Source organism: Aedes albopictus, chromosome 3, assembly GCF_035046485.1.
Source record: "Aedes albopictus strain Foshan chromosome 3, AalbF5, whole genome shotgun sequence".
Lineage (NCBI taxonomy): Eukaryota > Metazoa > Arthropoda > Insecta > Diptera > Culicidae > Aedes > Aedes albopictus.
In genome coordinates, this window is record NC_085138.1 from 413,783,281 (window position 1) to 413,808,280 (window position 25,000).

General features: G+C 43.2%; 2 protein-coding genes across 3 annotated transcripts in view; one reads left to right on the top strand and one right to left on the bottom strand.

Annotated features, from left to right (window-relative positions):
- LOC109431575 (titin) overlaps positions 1-14,523 on the bottom strand; it is a 146,331-nt gene extending 131,808 nt beyond the window's left edge. Inside the window, exons 1-3 of one of the 2 annotated variants that reach the window (XM_062856298.1) lie at positions 14,256-14,523; positions 13,966-14,133; positions 3,006-8,004 (exon numbers count right to left, since the gene is read on the bottom strand). In XM_062856298.1, the coding sequence (XP_062712282.1) occupies positions 3,006-8,004; positions 13,966-14,133; positions 14,256-14,298 (5,210 nt within the window). In that variant the 5' untranslated portion in view covers positions 14,299-14,523. Of the gene's footprint in view, positions 1-3,001; positions 8,005-13,965; positions 14,134-14,255 lie in introns of those variants that run through there. The other variant, XM_062856299.1, reaches the window with a different exon arrangement.
- An 8,685-nt stretch (positions 14,524-23,208) lies between these two features.
- Positions 23,209-25,000, top strand: LOC109431576 (trifunctional enzyme subunit beta, mitochondrial; the record flags this gene model as incomplete). The annotated part of the gene is given in 3 exon segments (XM_062860627.1): positions 23,209-23,399; positions 24,086-24,251; positions 24,315-25,000. Coding segments are annotated over 3 exon segments (910 nt in total), but the record flags the coding sequence as incomplete, so codon positions are not given.

Sequence of the window (25,000 nt, forward strand, 5' to 3'; positions counted from 1 at the left end):
CATTTAAGGCCTTTTGCAGGGATTAATCCAGCAAATATTTAGCGATTTTTTTCCGATATTTATCTAAGGATATCTCGTAGCATTCTTATTAGGATTAAACTCATAACTTCTTCTGAAACTCTTCTAGGGATTTTTGCTGGAATTCCTCCCGGTATTTCATTCAGGATTTTTACTGAGATTGTTTCAAGCATTGTTCTAGGAATTCCGCCAAGGATTCCTTCCGGGATTCTTTCAAAGATTCCTTCCTAGTTGTGTCCCAGTAATCCTTGTGGAATTCCATTCGGGATTCTCCATGGGTTATTCCTGGGATTTTCTTAATGATTTTCCCGGGATTCATTTTGATTTTTTTTTTTCAAAGTTTGCGTCAGGGACTCCTTCATTGATTCCTCCCCGGATTTTTATTGGGGACTTTTTCCGAGATTTTTCCCAGGAATTTTGTCGAGATTCTTTCAGAATTATTCCAGGGATTCCATTAGGTATTTCTCGTAGGATTGATGTTATCCGGAATTTCCTAATCGAATACTCCCGAGATTTTTCTTAGAAATGTTGCTTTAGTTGCCGTCAAGACGTCTTCCAGGGATTTCTGTTCTTTCGGACCGAGGATATCCCTGAGATTTCGGACCGAGGATTCTTTGAGAGTCATTCCGAGATTCCTTCTTTGGTTTGTCCGGGGTTCTTTAATAGATTCCACTAGGGATTTCATTTCTAGGATTACTTCCGGGATCGCTTCTGGAATTGATTCCGAAATTGCTTCAGTTCTTTATCTTAAGGTTCCTCTAAAGGTTTCTCCCGAAGTTCATTCCGATTTTTTTCCTGGGATTCCTTCCGATAGTCGATTAGGGGTTCCTCCAGCAGTTTCTTCAGGAATTCCTTTCGGGTTCTCTTCGCCGGTTTCCTTTCGAAATTATTTTATTGATTCTTTCCCAGCTTTCGCCAGGTATTCCTCCCGGAATTTCTCCCAGGAGTTCGACCGGGACTTTTCAAGCATGCTTTCAGAAACTCCTCTTTGGAATCATTCCTTGATTATTCGCGGGATTCCTTTAGAAATTTCTCCAAAGATTCCTTCAAAAATTCCTTTCAAAAGATTTTTTTTTTTCCAAAGATTTTTTTTTTATTAATGTGTATTTTAGCTTACAGCTAATTCTACACTATTCCAGAGAGGGCTGAAAGTCTCTCTAATAAAGACAAATCAATCAATCAACTATTCCAGAGATTCATCCCGGGATGTTTCCTGGTCTTTCTCCAGGAACTCCTTCAGGGATTTTTTAGGATACTTTCCCGCATTTTTCGGGATTTCTGTCCTGGTAGCGTTACTCCAGGAAATCCTTCCAAAATTCCTTCCACGATTTGTTCCAGAATTTCTTTAGATATGTGTATCGGGAATTATCCGAGATTTTTTCAGGGATTCCTCTCAAAATTCTTTTAGGAATTTTTTCAGTGATTCTTTAAGGGATTCATCTCGAAATTTCTACAATGATAACTTTAGGGCTCTTTCTCCGACTTCCAATAGGGATTTTTTTAGGTATTACTCAAGGAATCTTACATGGATTCCTCCAAAGAATATTTCGTAGATTCATCCCGAACATTCTTCAGGCATTTCTGCCGGAATTTCTTAAAAACTACCTGCTGGATTATCCCAGGGATTCTTTTCGGGATTTTCCCGATATCCCTCTCTGGATTCCTCTTTGGATTCTTTCCAGGATTATCCCCGGCAATCGTCCCAGAATTATCTGAAATATTTTTTGAGGAATATCTCCCGTGGTTCCTTTCGGTATTGCTCCTAGAATTTCTTTCTTGATGTTTCTGAATTTGTATTCTTCCAGATAATTATTTCTTTTTTTCAAGTTTATAAACAGACACTCCTGAAGAATTCTTGGGAAAAATTACAGGAGAAATCCAGAGATGAAGTTCGTTCGAAATATCACGGAAAACTTTGACAGGAATTCCGGGATACCTTAAAAGAAATCCCGATGGGAGCTCCGAGAGAAATCCTGGAAGAAAAATCCCATGAGGAATGCCTACCGAAATCCCAAAAGAAACTTCAGATGCAACCTTGGGAGCAATCTTAACAGAAACTCTAAGACATCCCTGAAAACATCTGGCCGAAATTATGGGAAAAACACACCAAAAACCCCTATTCCGAATTCTGAAGGAACTCAGGGGCAGTGACAATTCCCTAACCTCAAATCTACCTGTTCAACGAATATAAATTCTTTAAATTTTCTGAACAAATTGGTTTGTAATTTTCAGAAAATGACGAGAATAGCCGTTTCCGTCCATTTGCAATTTGTTTCTGATCCTGAATCCTTCGCAATTGCATGTTTTAGGGTCGTTGAATAGGTAAAAAATGAGGTTACGAGACGCCACTGCTCGGGAGGAAAAATCCCATTAGACACTCCTGAAGAAGTCTTGGTAGAAATTCCAGGGTAAATCCAGACAGAAATTTTGGGCGGAAAAGCACGCGGAACTTCGATATGAATACCGGGAAACCTTTAAAAGAAATCCCGGTAGGAGCTCCGAGAAAAATCCCATGAGGAATGCCTAGCGAAATCCCGAGAAAAACTTCAAAAGAAATTCTAGGAAAACCCCCGAAAGGAACTCCCGAAAAATCCCTAGGCCTAGAAGAAACACACCTGAAACTCCTATTGAAGTTTCTGGAGGAGCTATAAAAGAAATTCCAGAAGAACTTCTAGAAAAAAAGCACGAAGAACACCAGCAGAAACCCCGGAAGGAACCCTAGAAAATATCCTCTTAGAGATTTCTCGAGTAGAACTTCTAAGAAATCCAAAGAAAAATACAAGTAAAGAATTTAGGAGAAATTCCTAATAAACTCCTTTTGTAAGAATCCAGGAGGATTCCAAGACAGTAAATACATTTGGAACATCCACGCTTATCAACTGTTTCTGTAAACGCTTAAAAAAACTCTTGGAAATGTGAAAATGGAGTAATGGTATTCGGAGAAGTGTAATTATCGTAAATTTTTCATTAAGTGTTGCCAAACTTACGGTAGTTCTTTACTAGCTGCAGCACTGCTCTCCTCCACCGACGAAGCTGCCGGAACTGGCTTTGTCTTGGACTTGCCCACCAACACAGAAGGAACGACGTCCGGCTTTTGCTTCCTTACTGCCGCAGCAGCCAGCGCTTCCCGTTGCTGCTGTTGCTGTCGGAACTGTTTGGCTGCCTGAAGCCGAGCCGCCGCTCGTATATTGCTTCGTGGCCGTGAAGAATCTCGTACGAATCCCGATACCACTTTGATTTTTGCTTTTATCGAAGGCGTCGACGGAACGGATGTTACCGGAGCCGGTGGTTCCAACGGCTTCGATGATGATTTGGTCGACTTCTTAGCACTACCGGATCGGCTGGTCTTGGAAAATGAGTCCTTTTTCAGAGGACTTGCGGCTGGACTTGAAAGTTTCTTTGGCGATTCTTCGAACAGTAAGATTGGATCTTGCGTTTCCAGACAGATTCTTCGATCCTCCATCACAATGTTGAACTTCTTCATGGGTAGCACTTCCACGGAACGTCTCCCGGAAGTCTGTCCCTTCTTATCGTTGTATTCTAACCGCACAAACGATTTGCACTCGCTGTCATCATAACACGATCCCATCGAACACTCATTATAAGCGAAGTCTTCATCATCCTCACTTTCACTCATCACTTCCGGTTTAGGAACCTGCTGCGGCGGATCCGGTGCCTTCGCCTCTTCCAAAGAAAGATTCTCCTTGTTCGAGTCGGGTGTTCCCTTCGATTTGTCTGACTCCGCGATGACGACCCGCTCCGGACTCTGAAAGGCGTACACCGGTTTCCGGTCCGGATCCAAATCCGGAATGTCCGGTGTGCACCGTAGACGCGATAGGTTCTCACTTTCGTACGTTCCTTCGATTATCTGGTCCTTCCGAGGGGTCAGTATCCTCTGGACATCTTGCTCGGTAATGGGAATCAAGGAACGGGGCGATTTCCGAATAACTTCCGGTTTCCGTTTGGGAGAGTGCTTTTTAGGTATCACAGGAAGGATCTTCTCCAGAAGGACCACTTTACGCGGGGTGGGATTTTTTCGCTTGGAGGAAGCGGACGGGGCTAGACGCATCGGCGGAACAGGAGGTGGTGCTACTTTCGGAACAGGTTCCTTCCGAGCGACGATCACCTTCCTTGACTTGAACCCAGGAGGAGCGACGAATTTTCGTTCGGTCTTCTTCAGTGGAGCGGGTTTTGCGTTCTTCATACGGGCAATGGTGCGCTGCTTTTTGGCTTCCAGCTCGGCCTGTTGCTGCCTACGAGCTTCCGCGGCATTAAGGTACAGAGTAGATGTTTTCACGGGACTAGGCATGGAGAACACGGGTTGTTCTTTAACCGGGGTATTCTCCGGGGAGCTTGCATCACTGGAGCTGGATTCCGACGACGATCCAGAACTGCTGGAAGAATCTGAGGACGAGACACTCACATTCGCTTCATGATCTTCGTCTTTTTGAGGGCTGCTTTCGGGATTTGGAGCCACTTCCGGTTGAGGTGGCGGCTCTTCTTCCATCTGCTTTTCCAGTGACACTTCTCCGACCTCTGGTTGCTGCTTTCTCCGTTCGCCATGCAACATGGCCTCAATATTTTTATCCAGATCTTCGGACTCATCCGGCTTGTAGTAGGAACTTCCGGATGAGTAATCCGTTCGCCGAGAGCTGAAGCCACCGGTTCCGCCAACGCTATGCGGACTAACCGAATTGATGGATTTGGGAGTACTGATCAAACCCGGAGTGATTGGAAAATTGGGCGTGTGAATGTCGCCCGATTTCTTGATCGAGGAATTCGCTTCCATACCTTCGCGGACAATCTTTACCAAAGGCGTGTTTTCAATCTGATTCGGCATCAGGAAGCGAGGTGTTATTGGAATGCTCGCCAAATCCGCTTTGAATGGGGTTTCGAGGAACAACGAGGTCCCAAAGGAGCAATCAACTGCCGTGACAGAGGGAGCCTTTTCCGGTGGAGTTTCCAGACTGTCGGAGGTGGTGTTGGCTGCAGAAGCCGATTGCTCTTGCTCCTTACGGACATATTCTGCGCTGGATTTCTTTGCCAGAAGTTTTGGATGATCTTTCACAGGTTTTGGCACCGGTTCCGGGGGTGTCTCCTCCACTTGAGATAAGGAACTTTCATCTACTTTAACCGGTGTTTCCGGTTCTGGTTCCGGTTGTGCTTCTGATTTTGGCTCGGGTATTGGTTCCGGCACTGGTGCAACCTCTTCGATCGATTCCGGTTCCTTGATCTGTTTCACTTCCACCACCGTAGTCTTCTCAACCACTTCAACCACCACCACCTTATCCTCCACCACGGCTACCACTTCCGTTTCCTTCACTTCCTCCTTCTCAACCACTTGCCTCTTCCGTGGACTACTCGTCCTCCGTTTTTTCGCCGATTTCTCCCCCTTGGACAACCTCCGTTTCGGACTCACCTTGGCCGGAGTTTTCTTTCTAGGAGTGATTTTGACGTAGATCTTGCTTCCCTGTTTTTTGTCATCCTCGTCGACTTCTTTAGCCGGAGTTTTCCCCTTGGTCGGCGTTTTGGTGGGAGACTTTTCCGTTTCCGGTTTCTTCGTCGAGGCCAGTGCGTCCTCCAGCATCTGCGCGTGGATTTCGGTAATACTATTATCGGTTCTATCCATCGACTCCAGCGATTCGTCCTCCTTGGCCGGCGTCGTGATCGGTTCATCCGGGGAAACTGGAGTGACCTTCCGCTTGACCGCTTTTTTGACAGTCGGTTTCTTGCGCCGCTTCGAAGCCGGTGTCTTAGTGGTTTTCTGCAGCCGTTGTTCCTCCATCAGTCGCAGATGCTGATCGAAGTTGGACTTGGACACCGACCGGATCCGGCGCCATTCTTCCATTTCCGAGTCGTTGATCAGTATCCGAGGCGGGGGAATCTTCCGCTGCACTTCCTCCACGGCTTGGGAGGGAATTTCGACCATGGGTTTGGGGGCTTCCTCGAGGGTCGTGGCCGTGGCTTCCTCGCTGGTCGATCGAGACAAAACACGGACGCACGTTCGAGGATCTTTGGCTACGCGAGGCGTGTTTGAGACGGAGTTCGGATTCAGAGCAGGACCGGAAGCGGGCTTGATGTCTTCGATCAGCTTTTCGGGGGTTTTGGATGGTTCCTGTTTGATGCTGGTCTCGAGGATGGGATTGAGGCGCTCCACCGCCAGAGCTGGGATACGACTGGGTCGCGCATCGACTGACGGAGGGGCAGAACCGGGAGTTGACACCCGGGCGGAAGTTCCAGTTGCCAAGGGCGATTGTTTGGCAGGTGTGTGGAAATTCAGAATCCGGATGTGAGATGCTTTGCGACTGGGAGTGGAGTTGCTGCGGACTTTGGTGTTCAGGATGAAATTGTGCTGAGGAGTGGCGCGGACTTCCACTTTGGGAATCATCTCGACAGCGGTTTCGGTAGTTGGGGGGACGACTTCCGGTTTGGGAATCACAGGAACAAACGACGAACAGATTCGGTTGATGGCGGTAGTTGTCGCGGTTGATGTATACGAGCTGCTAACGGCTGACGTGGTAACGAAAGCGTTCGCCGTAGTACTGATGATTGAGGTCTCCGAGGAAGAGGATGGAAATATAAGGAACTTATCGGGACTAGGTTCGGCCACATAGGAGACGGTCGGATTGCTTACGGATGGCTCTAGCGCCGAAGACGGGTAAGCGTTGAAATATACCGGAAGCTGATTATTCGACTCGAGATAACAACTCGGAACATTGATGAAATAGGTTTGTTCCGGAATACCGGTTCCGGTGATGGGAATTAAAGTGCTTGACGGTTGTGACGCTCCAAATGAATCCGTCAGGCTGGTCACTGATTGCTGCGCGGGGAACTGCAACTGGTTGATATCGACCAACTTGGTAGTGTTGTCCGGTTGAATAACGTAGAATTGGGTGGTTGAAGTCATAGGGACAGGTTGATCGGCTGCAGGTTGAACTTCCGTCGGAACGATCGTCGTTTCCGGTGGTATATTCGAGCTTTCCGAAACCGGCGCAGCTGGTTCAACCTTCACAACAGTCACCGCTGCTGGCTGAGATTTCTCCACGTCCAACCCTTCCGGGATTCCTCCATAGTACGGAACATCCGAAATGACCTTCACCTTTTTAGTAGATCGCTTCGCTGAAGCTGGGTTGTAGTTCTTTCTGCAGGTTTTCCGAAGTCTATCTTTCAACGGCGTCTCCGGTGGAGGAGTCGTCGTCGTTTCATCCTCTTCGTTTCCGTTCTGCGTCTTGACTGCCTTACTGCTGATATCGTCCAGAATATCATCGAAGACCGGATCTTTCACAGCACTGTTCACAATATTCGAGATCAACTCGTCAAAATTGAAATTGAACGATTGACATTCTTGAGTCTTGGGTTCGCTCTCCACCACCACCACCTCCTTAACCGGTGGCTCTTCTCTAACGACACTTGTACCTTCCTTAGGATCCGTTTGGGTACTCATAGACGATTCCAGTCCCTTGTTAATCAAATCTGCAATCTTCTCCGGATAGTTCTCATTCTCCAAAAGCGTCTGGGAAAACAAATCAATCGAAGGAAACTTCCTCACGTCCAGCGGATCCTCTTCTGCCTCTCCCTTGTCCTGTCCGTCCTCCTCCTCCCCGTCATCCTCCCGACCGGATTCCTGCGTACTATCGTCTCCCCTATCCTCGATCGGCGATATATGCGACAAATTGGACAGATTCCTGCCGCTATCATTCAACACGATGAACGCAGGCGCCGCATTAAGGCACACTCGCTTCTGCTGCGGCTCGCCCACTTCCGGTGTGCTGCTCGAAAGCGACGGATGTGGCGATGGGGCACCTCGCTTCCGCTTGGCGGCGCCCACTGCCGACTTTCGGAACTCCTTTTTGGCCCCGTCATCGAGAGATTTCCTACCGTGACGCAGTTGCTTCACGAGCGTCAGAACGCGATCCACCTTTTTAACCAGCGGCAGATCCGGCTGGATGTCCAACTCCACACCGTGCCTTTCCACGAATTGGTCCACTGGAAATAGAAGAACAAATAAAAATAAAGTTAATCCACTCGTATCTTGAAGCAGATTCTGTCTTGGTGGGTTTGTAATGATTAGCTTGAGCGTTTGCTTGATTGACCATGACCACCCGTTCTTATTACCTCAGTATCGTCAAATAAACTGCGCTTAAACAATGGACATACACAGATATCTGCTTCGAATTAACCGGCAACTTTAGTGCGTCGTAAGTGCTATTGAACTTATATATTTAGGCGATCGTATCGTTATAAACGTCAGGACGCTATCAGATATAAGGTACCAGAAAGCTCGAGAGGCAGTTTATCATCCATTTGGGACATTTGTGCTATCTTATGAACACAAGCTTATTCATCATCTACCCGAGGAAGAGGGAAGGAATTAGGAATGGGATGGGACAGAATTATTATTTAGGATTAGGAATGGGAAAAGGACAGATAGGGGAATAGAATCTTCATTAACGCATTAGCGTACCACAATGGGTTCAAACAGCATCCTGAAAAGGGCACTGTAATAACGCATAGATCGTAAAGAGAGTCAATAGTTTTTACCACAGCGGGTCAGAACAATACAATTTTGTTTGACGACATTGTCGTAAATTCAACATGAAAATGCTGAAAATCCGTCGCTGACCCTTAAACTATTCCAGTGTTGTTTGTGCTGAGTAGCAGCCCAGGTGTTAATCTGAAGCTTTACCCAACACTTCGATACCGGAATAGCTGGCTCAGGGCGAATGAAGTCATGTGGTGCTTCAGTGCCAGCTTACTCATCAGTCAATTCATTTCCAACGATGGAAGAATGGCCAGATACCCATACAAGGTGAACAGCGTTTGCTGAATTCAGCTCCTCGATTTGAGTTCGACAAGCGATAACTATCTTCGACCTGGAGTTGGCCGAAGCAAGTGCTTTAATAGCAGCCTAGCTATCTGAACAGAAGTATATTACTTTGCCCATTACGTGCTGCTGAAGTGTCGATTGCACTCCGCACATAAAAGCAAAGATTTCGGCCTGAAAAACGGTGCAGTGTCTACCAAGTGAATAAGACTGATACAGCCTTAGCTCACGAGAATAATCACCAGCACCTGCTTGACCTTCGAGAAGGGAGCCATCAGTGTAACATACGATGCCGTCTGAAATACTTCTCTCCAGATAACCAGAGTGGACTTCCCGGGAAGGGAATTTCATAGAAAATGTACTATATGGAAAATTACAAGCAATTGTAAGATCACTCGGGCCCATATAGCCGAGGCGGTAAACGCACGGGTATTCAGCATGACCATGCTGAGGGTGACGGGTTCGATTCATGGTCGATCCAGGATCTTTTCGTAAAGGAAATTTCCTAGACTTCCTTGGGCATAGAATATCTTCGTGCCTGCCACACGATATACACATGCAAAATGGTCATTGGCAGAGGAAGCTCTCAGTTAATAACTGTGGAAGTGCTCATAGAACACTAAGCTGAGAAGCAGGCTTTGTCCCAGTGAGGACGTTACGCCAAGAAGAGAGAGAGAGAAAGATCACTTGGAGCAAGGACAATTTTGTCTTAATTCACCAAAAGTGGGAACAACGAGGTGTGTGTTGATGTGCGGTTCACAGGAGTTTCCTCTAGTAGACCGAGTTCCCGTAGACGGTAAATCTAATCTAATCTAATCTAATACATACGCAGCCAGTACAAGAAAGCATCCTGGAAAATAATCGGGTTAGATTTCGCCCAACTATTTTTCTTGTCAATATTGAAGCTTGTGGCATATTAGAAATATGACATAAGCTTCAAAGCGGCCAGGCCTACTGCGCAGTATTTACCGCAAAGATGATTCTTGGAAATGCCTCGACTTCTACATTTTATAACATTTTGTGTCGAAACAATTCTAGAACCTACAGGGATGGAAGGATGCGTGGACATACCGTACCAAACGCTCCATATTGCACGCAATTTAATACATGATTGAAATATAAATATTATTACAAATGTTATTGAGATTCATAGTTAAATAATGTATCTTGGAATGATCTCACCAATCTGTTGAGTTGCTTGTTTTCCAATGGTATACTTGAGGAACTTCCGACAGTTGATCATTTTCATATCTTGGAGCTGATCCTATTCAACGGCGGATGCTATGTTTACTATCATCACTTCACACTTTCACCGTGAATCTCCATCATCGCATTTTTGCTAAGCCATCACAATCAAATTTTCTTTTGGAGGATATTCTTACAGACCCATACACTTTTCTTAAACACGGTACGCTGTCCTCTCAACTTTCAGAGGAATCGACTATTTTTTTTAGCACGTCACCAGTTATGAAGTTTGATAACTTCTGGCAGCCTAACACTTGCGATCTCAACAGAAGAGGCATATTGAAAAGCAAGGCTTTTCCTATGTGTATCTGCCCACCACTAGCAAATTAGCAATCACTTAAAATAGCTTTCTGCTGGAAGCACCATCCGCGGAATCAATTTTTCACCAACCGAACTTCAGAAAAACAATCGAGGACGCTGTCGATCGCGATCCGTCTTCAGGCAGCCAGCCGCAAGTCATACAGGAAACACTTTTTGCGTAAAAGCTCTTCTGCAGGATATCAGAGGCAATCATTGTTGGTTGGGGTAATTATTGGGGTAATATATAAAACTCGCGGACACCCCCCGAGTACCCGTAGACGGTAAATGCAAGAAAGTGCTTCTTGTTTGAAATGAATGTGTAGTGGAGCAACGCCAAAGAGAACTTCGAGCGCTGCCGTGGGAGTTGAAGAGTACGCTCCAGACATCGCCATTAGGCACATCCTTTGGAGATGGTCTAATTTTGATTGGACCGTTCTCATTTCGCCCTTTTGCCACCACACAAGACATTCCTAGGCTAATATTGGCCGAACAACAGTTGTGTAGATCCATTTGATATGCTTGGGGTTTAGACCCCCAGTTGTACCAAAGGTTCGCCGGCATTGCCCGAAGGCTTTCTTGATTCTGAACTCAATGTGAGGTGTCCAGGAAAGCTTGGAATCAAGAATAACTCCAACGTACTTTACCTGTTCAGTCACATCGATTTCAGAATCAAAGAGACGCAAAGGTCGAACGCCATCACGGTTTCGCCTTGACGAAAAAATAACAATAGATGTCACAGACTCGGATCAACCGAAAGGCCATATTGACGACACCAACCCTCAACTACCTGAACGGCACTTTGCATCAGGTCGAAAAGGGTGCTGATACACATACCGACAAACAATGTTAGATAGTCATAGGCAAAACCATAAGTCGGAGAACCGCTATTATTGAGTTGCCTCAATGACGTATCTGCTACGAGATTCCACAAAAGTGGTGATAAGACTCCCCCTTGAGGGCATCCACAAACACTCAATTTCCTAATCGCCGATTGACGCAATGTCGATTTTTGAGCATTTGGTGAATCCAATTAGAAATCATTGGAGATATACCATGACTCCGTGCGGCTTCCAATATGGCATCGAAAGGCACGTTGTCGAAGGCACCCTAGATATCTAAGAAAATACCCAAGCAGGATTGCTTTTGAGCGAATGCTTTCTCGATATCGTAAACAACCTTGTGTAAAAGAGTAACAGTGGACTTACCAGATTGGTAGGCATGTTGGTTCACATGAAGAGGCATGTTGGCCAGATGAACATCACGTATGTGATCATCCACAATGCGTTCTAAGCATTTCAGAAGAAAAGAGGTCAAACTGATAGGTCTGAAAATCTTTGCTTCTTCATACGACCCACGACCCACTTTACAGTAATACCCCGCCAAGATTTGGAAATATACCCTGTAGCAAAACTGCAAACAAGTAGTTGTTCGAAAACATGTTTGAAATGATCAAAACCCTTCTGAAGCAAAATAAGATAAATCCCATCTGCCCCAGGAGATTTAAAAGGAGCAAAGCTATTAAGCGCCCATTCAATCGATTCAAAAATTATGATACTCCGAGCCGAAGCTAAAGAATCATTACTACAAAAAAAAGACATCAGGTTCATCCGAAGATGTAATATTCACACATCCGGGGAAGTGTGTACTAACATTCCAAAACTTCCTCATCAGACGAAGTGAAATCACCATTTGGCAAACGAAGTTCGTTCGCTTGAAAATCCTCAGATTTTGCAAGGATTTTGTCCAACCGACTGGCTTCACTCACATTGGAAACATTTGTACAAAGTTTTTTTTTCCAGCCGGATCGTTCAGCAGACCGAAGAGCTTTCTGGTAGGCCTTGCGAGCCGACCTGAAAGCCTCCGATCCAGCCGAACGTCGTCTGTTCCAACTCTTTCTACATTATTTCCTGAGCTTCGCCAGATCAGAGTTCCACCAAGGGGTTCCTCTTGTGGTCTTCACAGACCGCAGAGGTCAAGCTTCTTCAAAAGCTTCCATGATGAAGGTCGTTGTAGTATCAACGGCATCATCTAAATCACTTGGAGTGTCAATGGATGATGAGTGTCCATGAAATTTGGCCGCAACCAAATCAGTAAAGAGATCCCAGCTGAATGACTAGGGATTCCTGAAGCGCAAGGTTTGCGAGTGTTCAAAAAAAAAATGTAGCGCTGATCAGATAAAGATTCTTCATCTGATGTCATTATGGTCAACTATATTTGGGATGCTAGTGGGCCAAGTTTACGTCCAGGTTCTATTGTATTTTATACTGATGGGTCCAAGATGGGTGAAAATACAGGAGCTGGTGTTTTCCGCCCTGGTTTAAGCAAGGCTATACCAATGGGATGCAGTCCTACTGTATTTCAAGCAGAAATTTAAGCCATTCTAGAGTGTGCCAACATTTGTCTGAAAAGAAATTATAGGTTTGCAAAGATCTGTATTTTTTCGGACAGTCAGGCGGCTCTAAATGCGCTGAAGGCTTTCACTTGTCAATCAAAGCTAGTGTGGGAATGCATTATTTCTCTGTAGCAATTGGCCAGTAGGAACGAGGTAACTTTATACTGGGTGTCCGGTCATTGGGGAATTCTGGGAAATGAAAACGCCGACAATTTAGCCAGACAGGGTGCGGCATCAAGCTTTGTAGGCCCTGAACCTTTCTGTGGAGTTCCTGAGTGTGCTCTACGGATGAAATTAAAAACTTGGGAAATGTCCACGGTAGAATCTAATTGGAATGCCACGGATACATTCAAGCAAGCGAAAAGGTTCATAAAACCCAGTGCAGAAAAAGCCAGGTCCATATTGAATCTAAACAAAAGAAATCTCAGGGTAATTACTGGTCTGATGACTGGTCACTGCCCGAGTAAATATCATCTAAATAAGATTGGAAAAATCCAATCCTCCGAGTGTCGTTTCTGTCAAGCGGAAAACGAAACTGCTGAACATTTACTCTGCAACTGTGGAGTACTATCCAATCAGAGATTGGCGGTATTTGGTAAAGGGTTTCTAGAGTTCTTGGAAATTTTGCGAAGTAATCCCAACAGGGTAATAAACTTCATAAAACGAGTTGTGCCTAGTTGGGATCAGGTGTTTCATCAACCATTGTCCATCACAGCTAATTGTGACAGGATATTTGACTAGCACCAAATTAAATATGGGGCATAACACAATATTCCTAAATAATGGACGCAGTGGTTAAAAAGGCTCTACAGATGAGGGAAGAAACAAAAATGGTCAACTCGTGACTAATTATGCTAGAGCAAAGCGTTGTCTAATACTTCCTGCCTAGTAGATACCATTAAGGTTGGGCGGTTGCCTATGTTAAGTAATCCAAGATTTGTACTACCTAAATATTCCATCATACTGAAGCCTCTCAAGTTAATGTCTGAGCTGCCCCAGATGATATGGTGAGCATTAGCATCACTGCAGTATGCGATGCCTTGTTTGAAAGCATCCGTAGGGGATGGTTCATCATGCGGTTAATAAACCGAACAACCCTCTGTCCTACACCCTAACTTCCTAACCCTATAGCAGTGCTGTTCAGAATATTATTAAGTTTTAATTTGAAACCATAAAAAATACTCACCTTTTTGCTGAATCTCGCCATACTCGCGAAACAGTGCCGTCAGCTTCAAGCTTATGCATGTCGCCGGTCGAAAGCCCTTTTTGACGAATTCACGTTCTTCTCGCAGATACGGGCTTGCCTTGCAAAACTCATTAGCCGTTTGGTTTAGCTTTTCCTCGTACAGATACGCTAAAAGAGAAACAGAGAATGTAAGTTTCACACAAAACCTTGCATCAACCATTCACACAATTCCATCGCGGGTGACCTTTCCAAATGTTACGCCAGCATCGCCCGCACCACCAAGTACTCACCCAAAACGACGCGAGCAATGTACGAGTTGGGGATAATCTCCATCGCAGTTTCCTCCTTCGTCCCAGCCGCAACAACGACAATTTTACGCTCCGCACAATCACCGACCAATCGTGTTTCACATTATCGGCGTTTTCCGGCGATTTTCACCAATTTTCCTACCAAAATTTGCACAAAAATAAACACGACGAACGAAACGCGAGCGCGATGTTGTTTACAAAATGCCAATGGATTGCGTGTGAGTGTCGCGCAAAAGAGAAAAACAACCGCACACCAGCTGTCACGGTGCGAGTGTTTGGGCGCGAAACGGATGCTTTTTAGGGGTGTTCATTGCGTTGTTCGATCACAGTTTCAGAATGAAATTTTCTGAAGGGCATTGTTGTGGGCGCCATTGGCGATCAAATGTGAGGTTAGGTAACGCAAAATTTTCAACTTTGGAAGCAAAAATAACACTGCATTGTTTTGATTTTGTATAGGATTTTGACGTTTCTTGGCCTTGTTGTTTACAAAATTTCTGTTAGAGTAAAAGAGGAGAGAATTTCATGCAGTTCCCTATACAATGCATGAAAGTTATAGCGCATTTAGTTCACCACTGGACTATCGCACTAGTTTTCACGAGTGCGAAAACGCTAATAAAAGTGCGCGATTGCATCAAATCAACTCGGTGTCTTCAGAGCACTTGTTCTCTATAGATTGAAGAAATAGTGCGCCGAAGACATCAACCTGATTTGATGCCATCGCGCACTTTTATTTACGTTTTCGCACTTATAATATCGCAGTTCGCAGTCCAGTAGTGAACTAAATGCGGTATATGAGAATCTGCAATAATTTCACTTTTCTTCCATTTGTATCATTAGTAATTCAGTCTAGGGTTCGTAATTCACTGATTTAGAAAAGCGCCACCTGCGCAATTTAGCTTTGCGTTTGATGGTCAATAAGGTGGGCGCTTTTAAGCCTAGTAAAAATATGCACCTGGTAAGAAAAGCCCTCAAGAAAAAATCCCTCTAATTACCAAAGGAATTTTGACAACTGATTAGTATGGGAGAAAATGTCAGTTTTCCTTGGGGAAAAATTGAACGGAACATTTTTCCGCAAGGAAAAGTGACAGCTCCATTTGATTTACCCGGCAGGCGTTACGAGCGTTACACAATTTTCATTTCTTTTCAGCTGCGGACCGCTCAAGAAATTTTGACAACGAAATCATTTCTTGACCGTTTCTTGTCCTATCCTTTTCCACAGTACTTTTCAGGTGCGTACCTAGGGGCAAGACACTGTGCAATCGAGAGTAACTCTGAGAAATTCTGAGTAACTCTTTTTACCAATGATCGACGAAATTTGTCGAAAAACATCCCTAAACCGCACGAAAAACAGGTTATCGGGCAATATTGTTTTGGTTTTGCGCAGAGAAAATAGGTAGAGAAGCGAAGAGTGTGAAGCCAAAAATACCTTATCGAACCGTCAAACTGGTATCCTATCGAACAAAATCAACAAACCTTGACGATTGTCGCATAACTCAAGATAAGTATTGCGATCATTTGAAATATTTTTTTACCAATATTTTTAAATATCAAGAATATTACTGTAAATAACATTGATTCTTTAAATTCATGAAAATTGATTCTTTTTGGAATACAATTTAGATGAGTTCTTGTTAATAAATCAACAGCATAAATCATTTTCTAATGCAGTACACGAGAAAGACACTATCCTCGATAGGTGGATTAATCTGTTTTTCGGCAGTTGCCAACATCCGAGTGACGAAATCAAAACAGAAAAAGTGTTGCCGTTCAGACGGCTGTCCACTCTTCGCTTCTCTACCTATTTTCTCTGGTTTTGCGATAGTATCAGGCAACACTTTAGCAAAAACGGGAGAAATCCGGAGAAATTCTGAGCAACTCTGAGAAGTAAAATGCACTCTGCTGCACAGTGTCTTGCCCCAAGGTGCGTACTGCACTTTAAGGTGAAAGAGTATAAAATATTTTTTGTAATTGCGTTGCGTTTTCGCCTACTTTTCACTCGCGGTTGTAACGTTGAAACGGCCTACTTTTCTTCACTAAAACAAAAGTGCCGAAAAGTAGCACTTTTCGGCACCTTTGTCAGAACCCACTTTACGATAAATTTCGATGCTACCGTAGACATAGCTGCTACATCTACATCCTCTAATGAGCTCGAATTCGAATCAGGACTATCCAGATTCAGATTTAAGACTGCAGATCAGGCGTAGAAGCAGCAGCTGAAGCTACTTTTGCTCTTGGCCATGGTGCGGTTGTGGTATGACGACGACGGGAGTTTGCAAATTTCTGACACCTACCCTATCATAGCCTACCTGATCAAACAAAAGCACCAAGCTGACGCGCATTAATGCTGCCACGTGGTTCGTCTTGATACATGTACGTGTAGCAAGATTATACCAAGGATTACACTGGATGATTATTTTTTGCAATTACAAAAAACTTTGTATGCAACTCGTTGCAAAACTCGATTTTTTCAGCACTCGTCGTATTTATCCAACTCGGCAAGCCTCGTTGGATAAATCCCGAATAAAACAGTATCATACATAAGTTATACGGGATATCATTTTCTTATTATTCGTGTAATCATAAACTGGATTATAAATCGATGATACAATTAATCATATCGATACTACCTGTTATCATTTATGGAGTTTTAATAATAGACCCAATGGGTTGTTAAGTATCGTTACCATTCAAAAATGCCATTTTTCTCGAACAAAATTTTAGCAATATTATTCATACTATAATCGCTTTATCATATTTTTTACGATACAGTGAATAATTAAAACAAAATGGAAATATTTCATGAAATATTTTTGTGTCGACCAGAAAAAATACACCCCTGCGAGCATTTTCTGGGCACTGTCAAGTTTTTGTATCATTATATGAATCGTTGTTTACATTCGTGGTGTTTTTTAGTATGCTGGATCGGGAATCGAACCGTGTTGTTGGTAAGCTCCTCGCGCGTTGCCTCGGTGTCTACATACTAGACCAAATTGAATTGGTAGTCGCGAGTATATTAAAGTAGTACAGGTTCTAGAAGTGAAAACCTCGATCAAAACACTTCCGAATTTATGGACTTGTACGTGGGAGGCCGGACAAGAGGAAAGGATCTTCCTAGATTACGTTTCACCAGCATTGACCGCATCGGGAGGTAAGTTATCAAGTGACCTGTAGTGATTAGCTGGTTACAACGGCTCACCGAAACCAGTAACGGCAGCAGTTATCAGTCGTCATAACTAGATACTGAAACTGCCAGCGCTACAGTTAGTTTTGTGATTGTGGCATTGATTCCTAAAATGAATAGAACCTGCTGCTGCCAAGGGATTTTGGAGCTACGCTCGCGGTCGGGGAAGTGGTAGTACATGCACGTAATCGCGGTGGATAAGAAGTGATACACATTTTTGTGCCAAAAATGCTAAATAACGGCATTGAAAATAAGATAATGATGAATAATAACATGATGATGTCTTAATTTAGCCATTAAATACCAAATACAGTGAAAAAATAGCCGAAACGGTATTTTTGTCGCTGTAATTTTGCTTCACCCGATTATTAAAAATTATTGATTCGTCATTCAACGTATCATTATGATCTGTTCAATGCTAGGTTCAATGATACTTGAACAATTCTGAATAATTTGATTTTTTCAATCCTTATCATTTTATCATAAAACGATTACAGATTGTATTGTTATCATTGCACCAATGGATATCGTATAATATGCACGATGCCATGAATAGTATTTTTCTATGCGGGATGTACGACTCGTTCTGAAAAAATCATCATTTTGCAACTTGTTGCATAAATAACTATTTTTTTTTAATTTTTCAATTTCGAACCTTGTTTCGAACCCCCTTTCTCCCCCACGTAACAGCTATTTGTATGGGAGTTTGTGAAATTTATATAAAGCGTAACACAGCACTAGACCCCCTCCATAGGGGCAAGACACTGCACTGTGAACCCGGCATTACCCTTTAAGGAATAAAAAGTACTCTTTTTTTTGCAGATATATGGAGCTGTCAAAATAAAGGGTACTTAAAAATTTTGCACAAAGAGTAATTTTTGCCCATTTTCAAGCTTGGGGCAAGACACTGTGCAGCAGAGTGCATTTTACTTCTCAGAGTTGCTCAGAATTTCTCCGGATTTCTCCCGTTTTTGCTAAAGTGTTGCCTGATACTATCGCAAAACCAAAACAATATTGCCCGATAACCTGTTTTTCGTGCGGTTTAGGGATGTTTTTCGACAAATTTCGTCGATCATTGGTAAAAAGAGTTACTCAGAATTTCTCAGAGTTACTCTCGATTGCACAGTGTCTTGCCCCTAGTTTTCAAGTTTCAAGTGTTTACTCTTTAAAGGGTGAAAAATCTGTTCAGCAGTTTGTCCTAGGCGCTAGCTCTTTTAACTTGTGATATCGGGAGCAGTAATACCTGAGACGAGACTCGCGAAGACGGTCTTCTTTTTCTCCACTTTGTTATTTTTTTCTTCTTCCTATCTGTGTTGACATTATGTTTTGGGCTGGTGGTTCAAACTCGTACGTGACCGCATCACCTCACATGCAGTGTGACTGAATCCCATTCACGCACAAAATCATGTTGAGGTGAAATTTTGCATCGCCAACAATCGCCAAGCAAAGTAATCATTGGAATATTTTGTTTTCAATTTATTTTTGACAGTACAGGAGAAGAAAATGCTGCTCGGAGTGAATTTTGGCTTCAGAATTTATCTCGGATAGCAATACTTTCCTCGTTTTAGGTAACGTAATCAAACGGGCTACAACTGACAGCTCAGTTGGGCTGCACTTGACGTTGCTTTTTTTCCTCTTCGCGAGTCTCGTCTCAGAGTAATACTATATTTGAAGTAGAAATAAAATTAGAAATAACTGGTAAGTGTAATAATGACTGTCTACATTTTGCTTGTAATGATATACTCATTGAAAATATTGTGTCTCGATTGCAGGACATCCGAAAAAATGGGATTTCATAAGGATTGCCTAGTCTGTCGCCGATGGATTTCTCCACATCATTCAGGAACTTCACATCACACATAAAACTTCATATTCACTATAAAATTGTTATTTTAAATTAAATAAAATTGTTTTTATGCTAAATTGTTTCGTTTGTTTACCGATTTCATTTAATTTTATTTCATTTCCAAATTAAAAATAAAGAAAACTAAAAAGGGTTAAATTTACCCATTATTTCAACCGAATTGTTTTGTGAATAATGGGTAAAATGCACTCGTTGAACTGACGTACGAGCGCTTTACTCTTTAAAGAGTAAAGACCGTTTACTCTTTTTAAGAGTTCACCTAGTTACTCTCAAAGAGGATACTTTTTTACCCTTTAAAGAGTACTTTGGTTTCTCAGTGTGTGCAATCGAGAGTAACTCTGAGAAATTCGGGAAGGTTCATTTATTACGTCCATCATTGTTCGGGATTTCTAGACCCCCCTCCCCCCTCTGTCACGCTATTTTCCTATACCTAGTACACGTACTGTCACACTTTTCTAGACACCCCCCCCCCCCTCCCCCAAATCATGGACGTAATTTTTGAACGTTCCCTTCTGAGTTACTCTTTTTACCAATGAACGACGAAATTTGACGAAAAACATCCCTAAACCGCAGGAAAAGCAGGTTATCGGGCAATATTGTTTTGGTTTTGCGATAGTATCAGGAAACACTTTAGCAAAAACGGGGGAAATCCGGAGAAATTCTGAGCAACTCTGAGAAGAAAAATGCACTCTGCTGCACAGGCTGCACAGTGTCTTGCCCCAAGGGCTTAACTGACATTTTCGATTTCTCTTCATCGATTCTCTTTTTATTTTATTACGGAAAGTGTATTAGGTTTTCCAAAGATTTTTTGGTTGAAATGCGAAGACGACGACTACATCTTGCTCTACACGGAGAAATCAAACTACCTAATGTTTGGGTCGATTTTACTCAAAGCTGAGTATATTGAATAAACTAGTTACCCAAAATTAGGTTGTTTTCCCTCTTTCCCCCACCGATGTTGTCAAAAACAAACAGAGATGCATCTACCCAATGGGGGTCCTTGAGCCCAATAAGCCAATTTTGAGTAAATGTAGGTATACTCAAATTTGGGTTGAATGAGGGGGTCTTGGGTTGAATTTACCTACTCTTTGCTGGAGGTAAAGGCAATTTACCTAGTGTGAGTTTAATCGATTTACTCAAATTTGGCTTATTGGGCGGAACTATGGGATTGCATCAAAACAACTCAATTTTGTGTAGTTTGGCGGTTCCGTGTAGAAACAAAAAGAATAATGATTTTGTTTGTTTTTGAGTTTAAATAAGGGCGAAAGTAACATGAGCGAGTTCTCTTCATCGACTCTCTCTTCTTCAAATTAAAGTGACAAGATGCAAGTATGGTTGCACTTTTTGGTCATAAATCGCTAGGTTGCGATGCAATCTAGCGTCTAAGTGTAAAAAAGTTCGATTGAATTTGCATCTTGTCAGCATATGTCAGTTTAATTTGCAGAAGAGAGAGTCGATGAAGAGAACTCGCTCATGTTACTTTCGCCCTTATTTAAACTCAATCTAGATATGTTTCGATCATATTCTGATCTTAGTTTTTGCATTAACCTTTCAGCGCGCGCGCTGCTGTAAAAAGTACAACACCACCAAAAAACCTCGCTCGTTGTGTACAACGTGCTCGCGGTGCAGTTTCGGTTGCTCGATGGCGCGCGTCCTGAAAGGTTAAATAAGTGGGATTCGAGATATTGATGATTAGGCCAATCTCGTTTAATTTGAGCAAAATTTCCAAAAAACTAGGAAGAAACATCGATTTTCACGTGACAAAAATTTCGATTTTCAACTGCACGAACAATAAATCCACAAACCAACACTCTCGTTTGCATCTAGGTTTGCATAGTGTCTTGCCCCTGCCTAATCCCAAATTAGCCTGTGTATAGGGCACTGCACTGTTTTGATTTTGTATGGTATTTTGAAGTTTCTTGGCCTTGTTGTTTACAAAATTTCTGTAGGAGTGAAATAGAAGGAGAGAATTTTGTGCAGTGCCCTATAGACCACTTCACGGCGAAATTCTATCTCTTTTGCTCCTTCAGAGAGTTTAAAAACAACAGGACCAGTACCTGTCAAATTTGACAGGTGTTGGTCCTGTTGTTTCCTAATTTCCCGTACACTGAAAAACAAGAGAACCCAAAATTGAGTATTTTTAAACTTACTTTTGAGTTCTTTTTTTCATCCTCTTTTATTGTTGTCAGAGAGTAAATAGCAAAACAACGCAACTTTGAGAGTTCGATGCGGGAAGCCAAAATTGAGTAAGTGACATAGTACCAGGCATAGTACCGAAAGTTGAGTAATTCGACACTGATTCTTCATTAGGGCCTAACTGACATTTTCGATTTCTCTTCATCGATCCTCTCTTTGTGTTATCACGGAATGTGTATTGAGATTTCTCAAATTGTTTTGATTGAAATGCGAAGGAGATGACTACATCTTGCTATAGAAACAAAAAGAATAATGATTTTGTTCGTTTTGATCAAGTTATTAGCGAAAGAGAGAGTCGACGAAGAGAAATCGATCAAATCAGTTAGGCCCTTATGAAAAATCGTTGTCGAATTTAAACTGACGGTTGAGTAAAAAGAACTTCGACTCTAGGTACTTTGGCCGTATACGCCTAAATGCAAACTACCTACCGTCTTACCCCGCTGGTTCGACACGTTTTAATACGACACTTTTTAATTCGTACCCCGCCTTGGGCGCGACCTCCTGTCAAATTTTCATTCATGAAATTAGCGATCAGCTGATCCGAAACGTCTCGTAAAATGGCTCATGGGCAATGCTGGCAAAATTCTTTTATTCTTTGACTTTTACTGCGAGCCCTGTTTTGGTGCTGTCCTGCTCACTCTCACAGAAATTTTGAACACAGTGCTCGCACACACCAAATTTTGAATTTCTCATCCAGCAAAATGAATTGCTGAGACGCAACCAGCAAATTCTAGTTTGCTGAAATATCTGTAATGGTAACTGATAAGTCAGCAAAGACTTCAATTGCTGAATCAACAGCTAATCAGCTGTCAAACACTTGTAGTTTTTCGGAGATAATGTTGCGCACTCCTCGTCTTTCTACGCGTATTAAAATTAAATCCGGGTTATACTAGCCTAGATATACCTGACTTATACTAGAATACGAGTAAGTCTAAGTTATACTAGGCTAGTATGATCTGCATTTAAACTATGCTTGGGGTCAACCAGGCGAATATGCTTTTAGCGTGGGATTTATACTATTTAGCTGAGAGAGAGGAGACAGCTCACTGACAACCACAGTGTTTACTTTTCTTCTTCTTATTTCTTTCAACAATTTTGTGTGCTGCACAATGGTTTGAAAATATATTATTGGTCAAAAATGATTTGCATATTGATATACCTGCGACAGAGCATGGAAAATAAATGCATTTAAAGCGCTGGTTGAGGAAAACTGACCATCGTTATTTTATCTTTTTAAATTACAACAAGGGAAGATTCAAATATTACGTCCATCAATTTTTGGGATTTCTAGACCCCCCCTCCCCCCTCTGTCACGCATTTTCCCTATACTTAATACACGTAGTGTCACAATTTTGTAGACCCCCCCCCTCCCCCAAATGTTGGACGTAATTTTTGAACGTTCCCCAAACGGAGCGAAATTATAATAAGATCTTTTGGATATTTGGCCACACCACAGCATCAATGTGCGATTTTCAGCTCGGTTTGCAGTGACAGTTTGTGACAGGTCCTCCTTGACATTAAGTAGCACGTAATCGAAGCCAGCTGTCTCCTCTCTCTCAGCTATTTAGTTTTGATTTTTTTCAGAGTGTATATACAATTTCAGTCCTAGGGGGTAATCAGTCGAAAACGTCAAAGGTTTTGACACAAAAGTGCATTTTCGTCCCGTTTTCTGGTCCTCTTTCGCTGACCGACCGACCACTCGATTGCATGCGCATCCATTTTCATTTGTACTCCATTCTTTGCCTCGGTCGGATCGTGAAAGTTGGTGCAGCGGATCGTTAATTAATTTTATTTGAGTTTTATTTCGAAACATTTAGTGCACCCACAATGGCATACCAGCTGACAAAGATTGGCTCCGCCCTGTCGGGAAACCTGACCAAAACCGGTAAGTGCTCTCTCTGGCTGAAGGATGATCGTCATCTTGAAGACCTTTCAGCCGTATCGCTTTCGACGTCACCTTTGTAACTGGACTTTGGATCCGCTTGAATTAGTCACATAATTGGGTCGGATTTTGGGACGTTCAAGGAAGATAAAGCCCTGCGGATAATATCTTGGCGGATGTGGAACCCACCATAAGCCAAAATCCTAATCAGGAGTGCTTTCGCAATAGAAAATATCAAAGTCATCGGAGCTTCAGAGACATAACACGGTAGCGGCGGGTCCAAAGTCCAATCTCCGTTGTCGCTTTGCTAGCTTGTTTTGAGCAGACGTTCGTAGCTGTGTAGCATACCTTGTAACCTTCATTATCAGTTGTGTTTCTCGTGATGCGTCCTATCTGTGTATAAGTTTCGAATCTACCCAGTTGCAATTGTAAAGGGTCAGAATGTTCAAGCTGGTTAAACTTATCAGATGAGTCCTAATAAAGCCCAGCTGTTTTCCTAGTATGTATAAGATGTTCCTCCTAAATAGCGACTTACTAAACAGTTCGATCACAACGTTTAGAAGCAGAAAATTTCAATTTACATTTTGCTCGCTATCAGTCGATTGCGATTGATAGCGATCTTCACGTTTTTCACCTGATAAGCTTTGAGATAACGATTAGGTGTACCGTTCGGTTCGTTCTATTTTCAGCTTTGCGAAGCATCAGCACCACCGGTGCCGTATACGAACCCCGAAGGCTTCCCGATAAGACCGGCAAGAATGTGGTCCTGGTGGACGGAGTTCGTACGCCTTTCCTCATGTCCGGCACCGACTACTCCAAGCTGATGCCGCACGAGCTGGCTCGTCACTCGTTGCTGTAAGTGATTAATTTATAGAGTGGCCACCTAACCGAATAAACTGAGAAATATTTCAATTTCAGGAGCCTGTTGCGTAAAACCAAGCTCGACAAGGAACTTGTGGACTACATTGTCTACGGAACAGTCATTCAGGAGGTTAAAACATCGAACATTGCCCGTGAGGCGGCTTTGGCCGCTGGTTTCAGTGACAAAACCCCTGCTCACACTGTAACCATGGCTTGTATCAGCTCCAACCAGGCCATCACCACCGGAATGGGTCTGATTGCCACCGGAACGTACGATGCTATTGTTGCCGGAGGCGTCGAATTCATGTCCGATGTTCCCATCCGTCACAGCCGCAAGATGCGTTCGCTTATGTTGAAGGCTAACAAGGCCAAGACCCCTGTTCAGCGTCTGCAGCTTTTGGCTTCCATCCGACCGGACTTCTTCATCCCGGAACTGCCGGCTGTGGCGGAATTCTCATCCGGTGAAACCATGGGTCACTCGGCAGATCGTCTAGCTGCTTCATTCAACGCTTCTCGCCAGGAGCAGGACGACTATGCCCTCCGGTCGCACACTCTCGCCAAGGAAGCCCAGGAGAAGGGCTACTTCACCGATCTGGTCCCGTTCAAGGTGTCCGGTGTGGACAAAACCGTTGAAAAGGACAACGGCATCCGCGTCTCGAGCAAGGAAGCTCTGGCCAAACTGCGACCAGCTTTCGTTAAACCATACGGAACCGTCACCGCGGCCAATGCTTCCTTCCTGACGG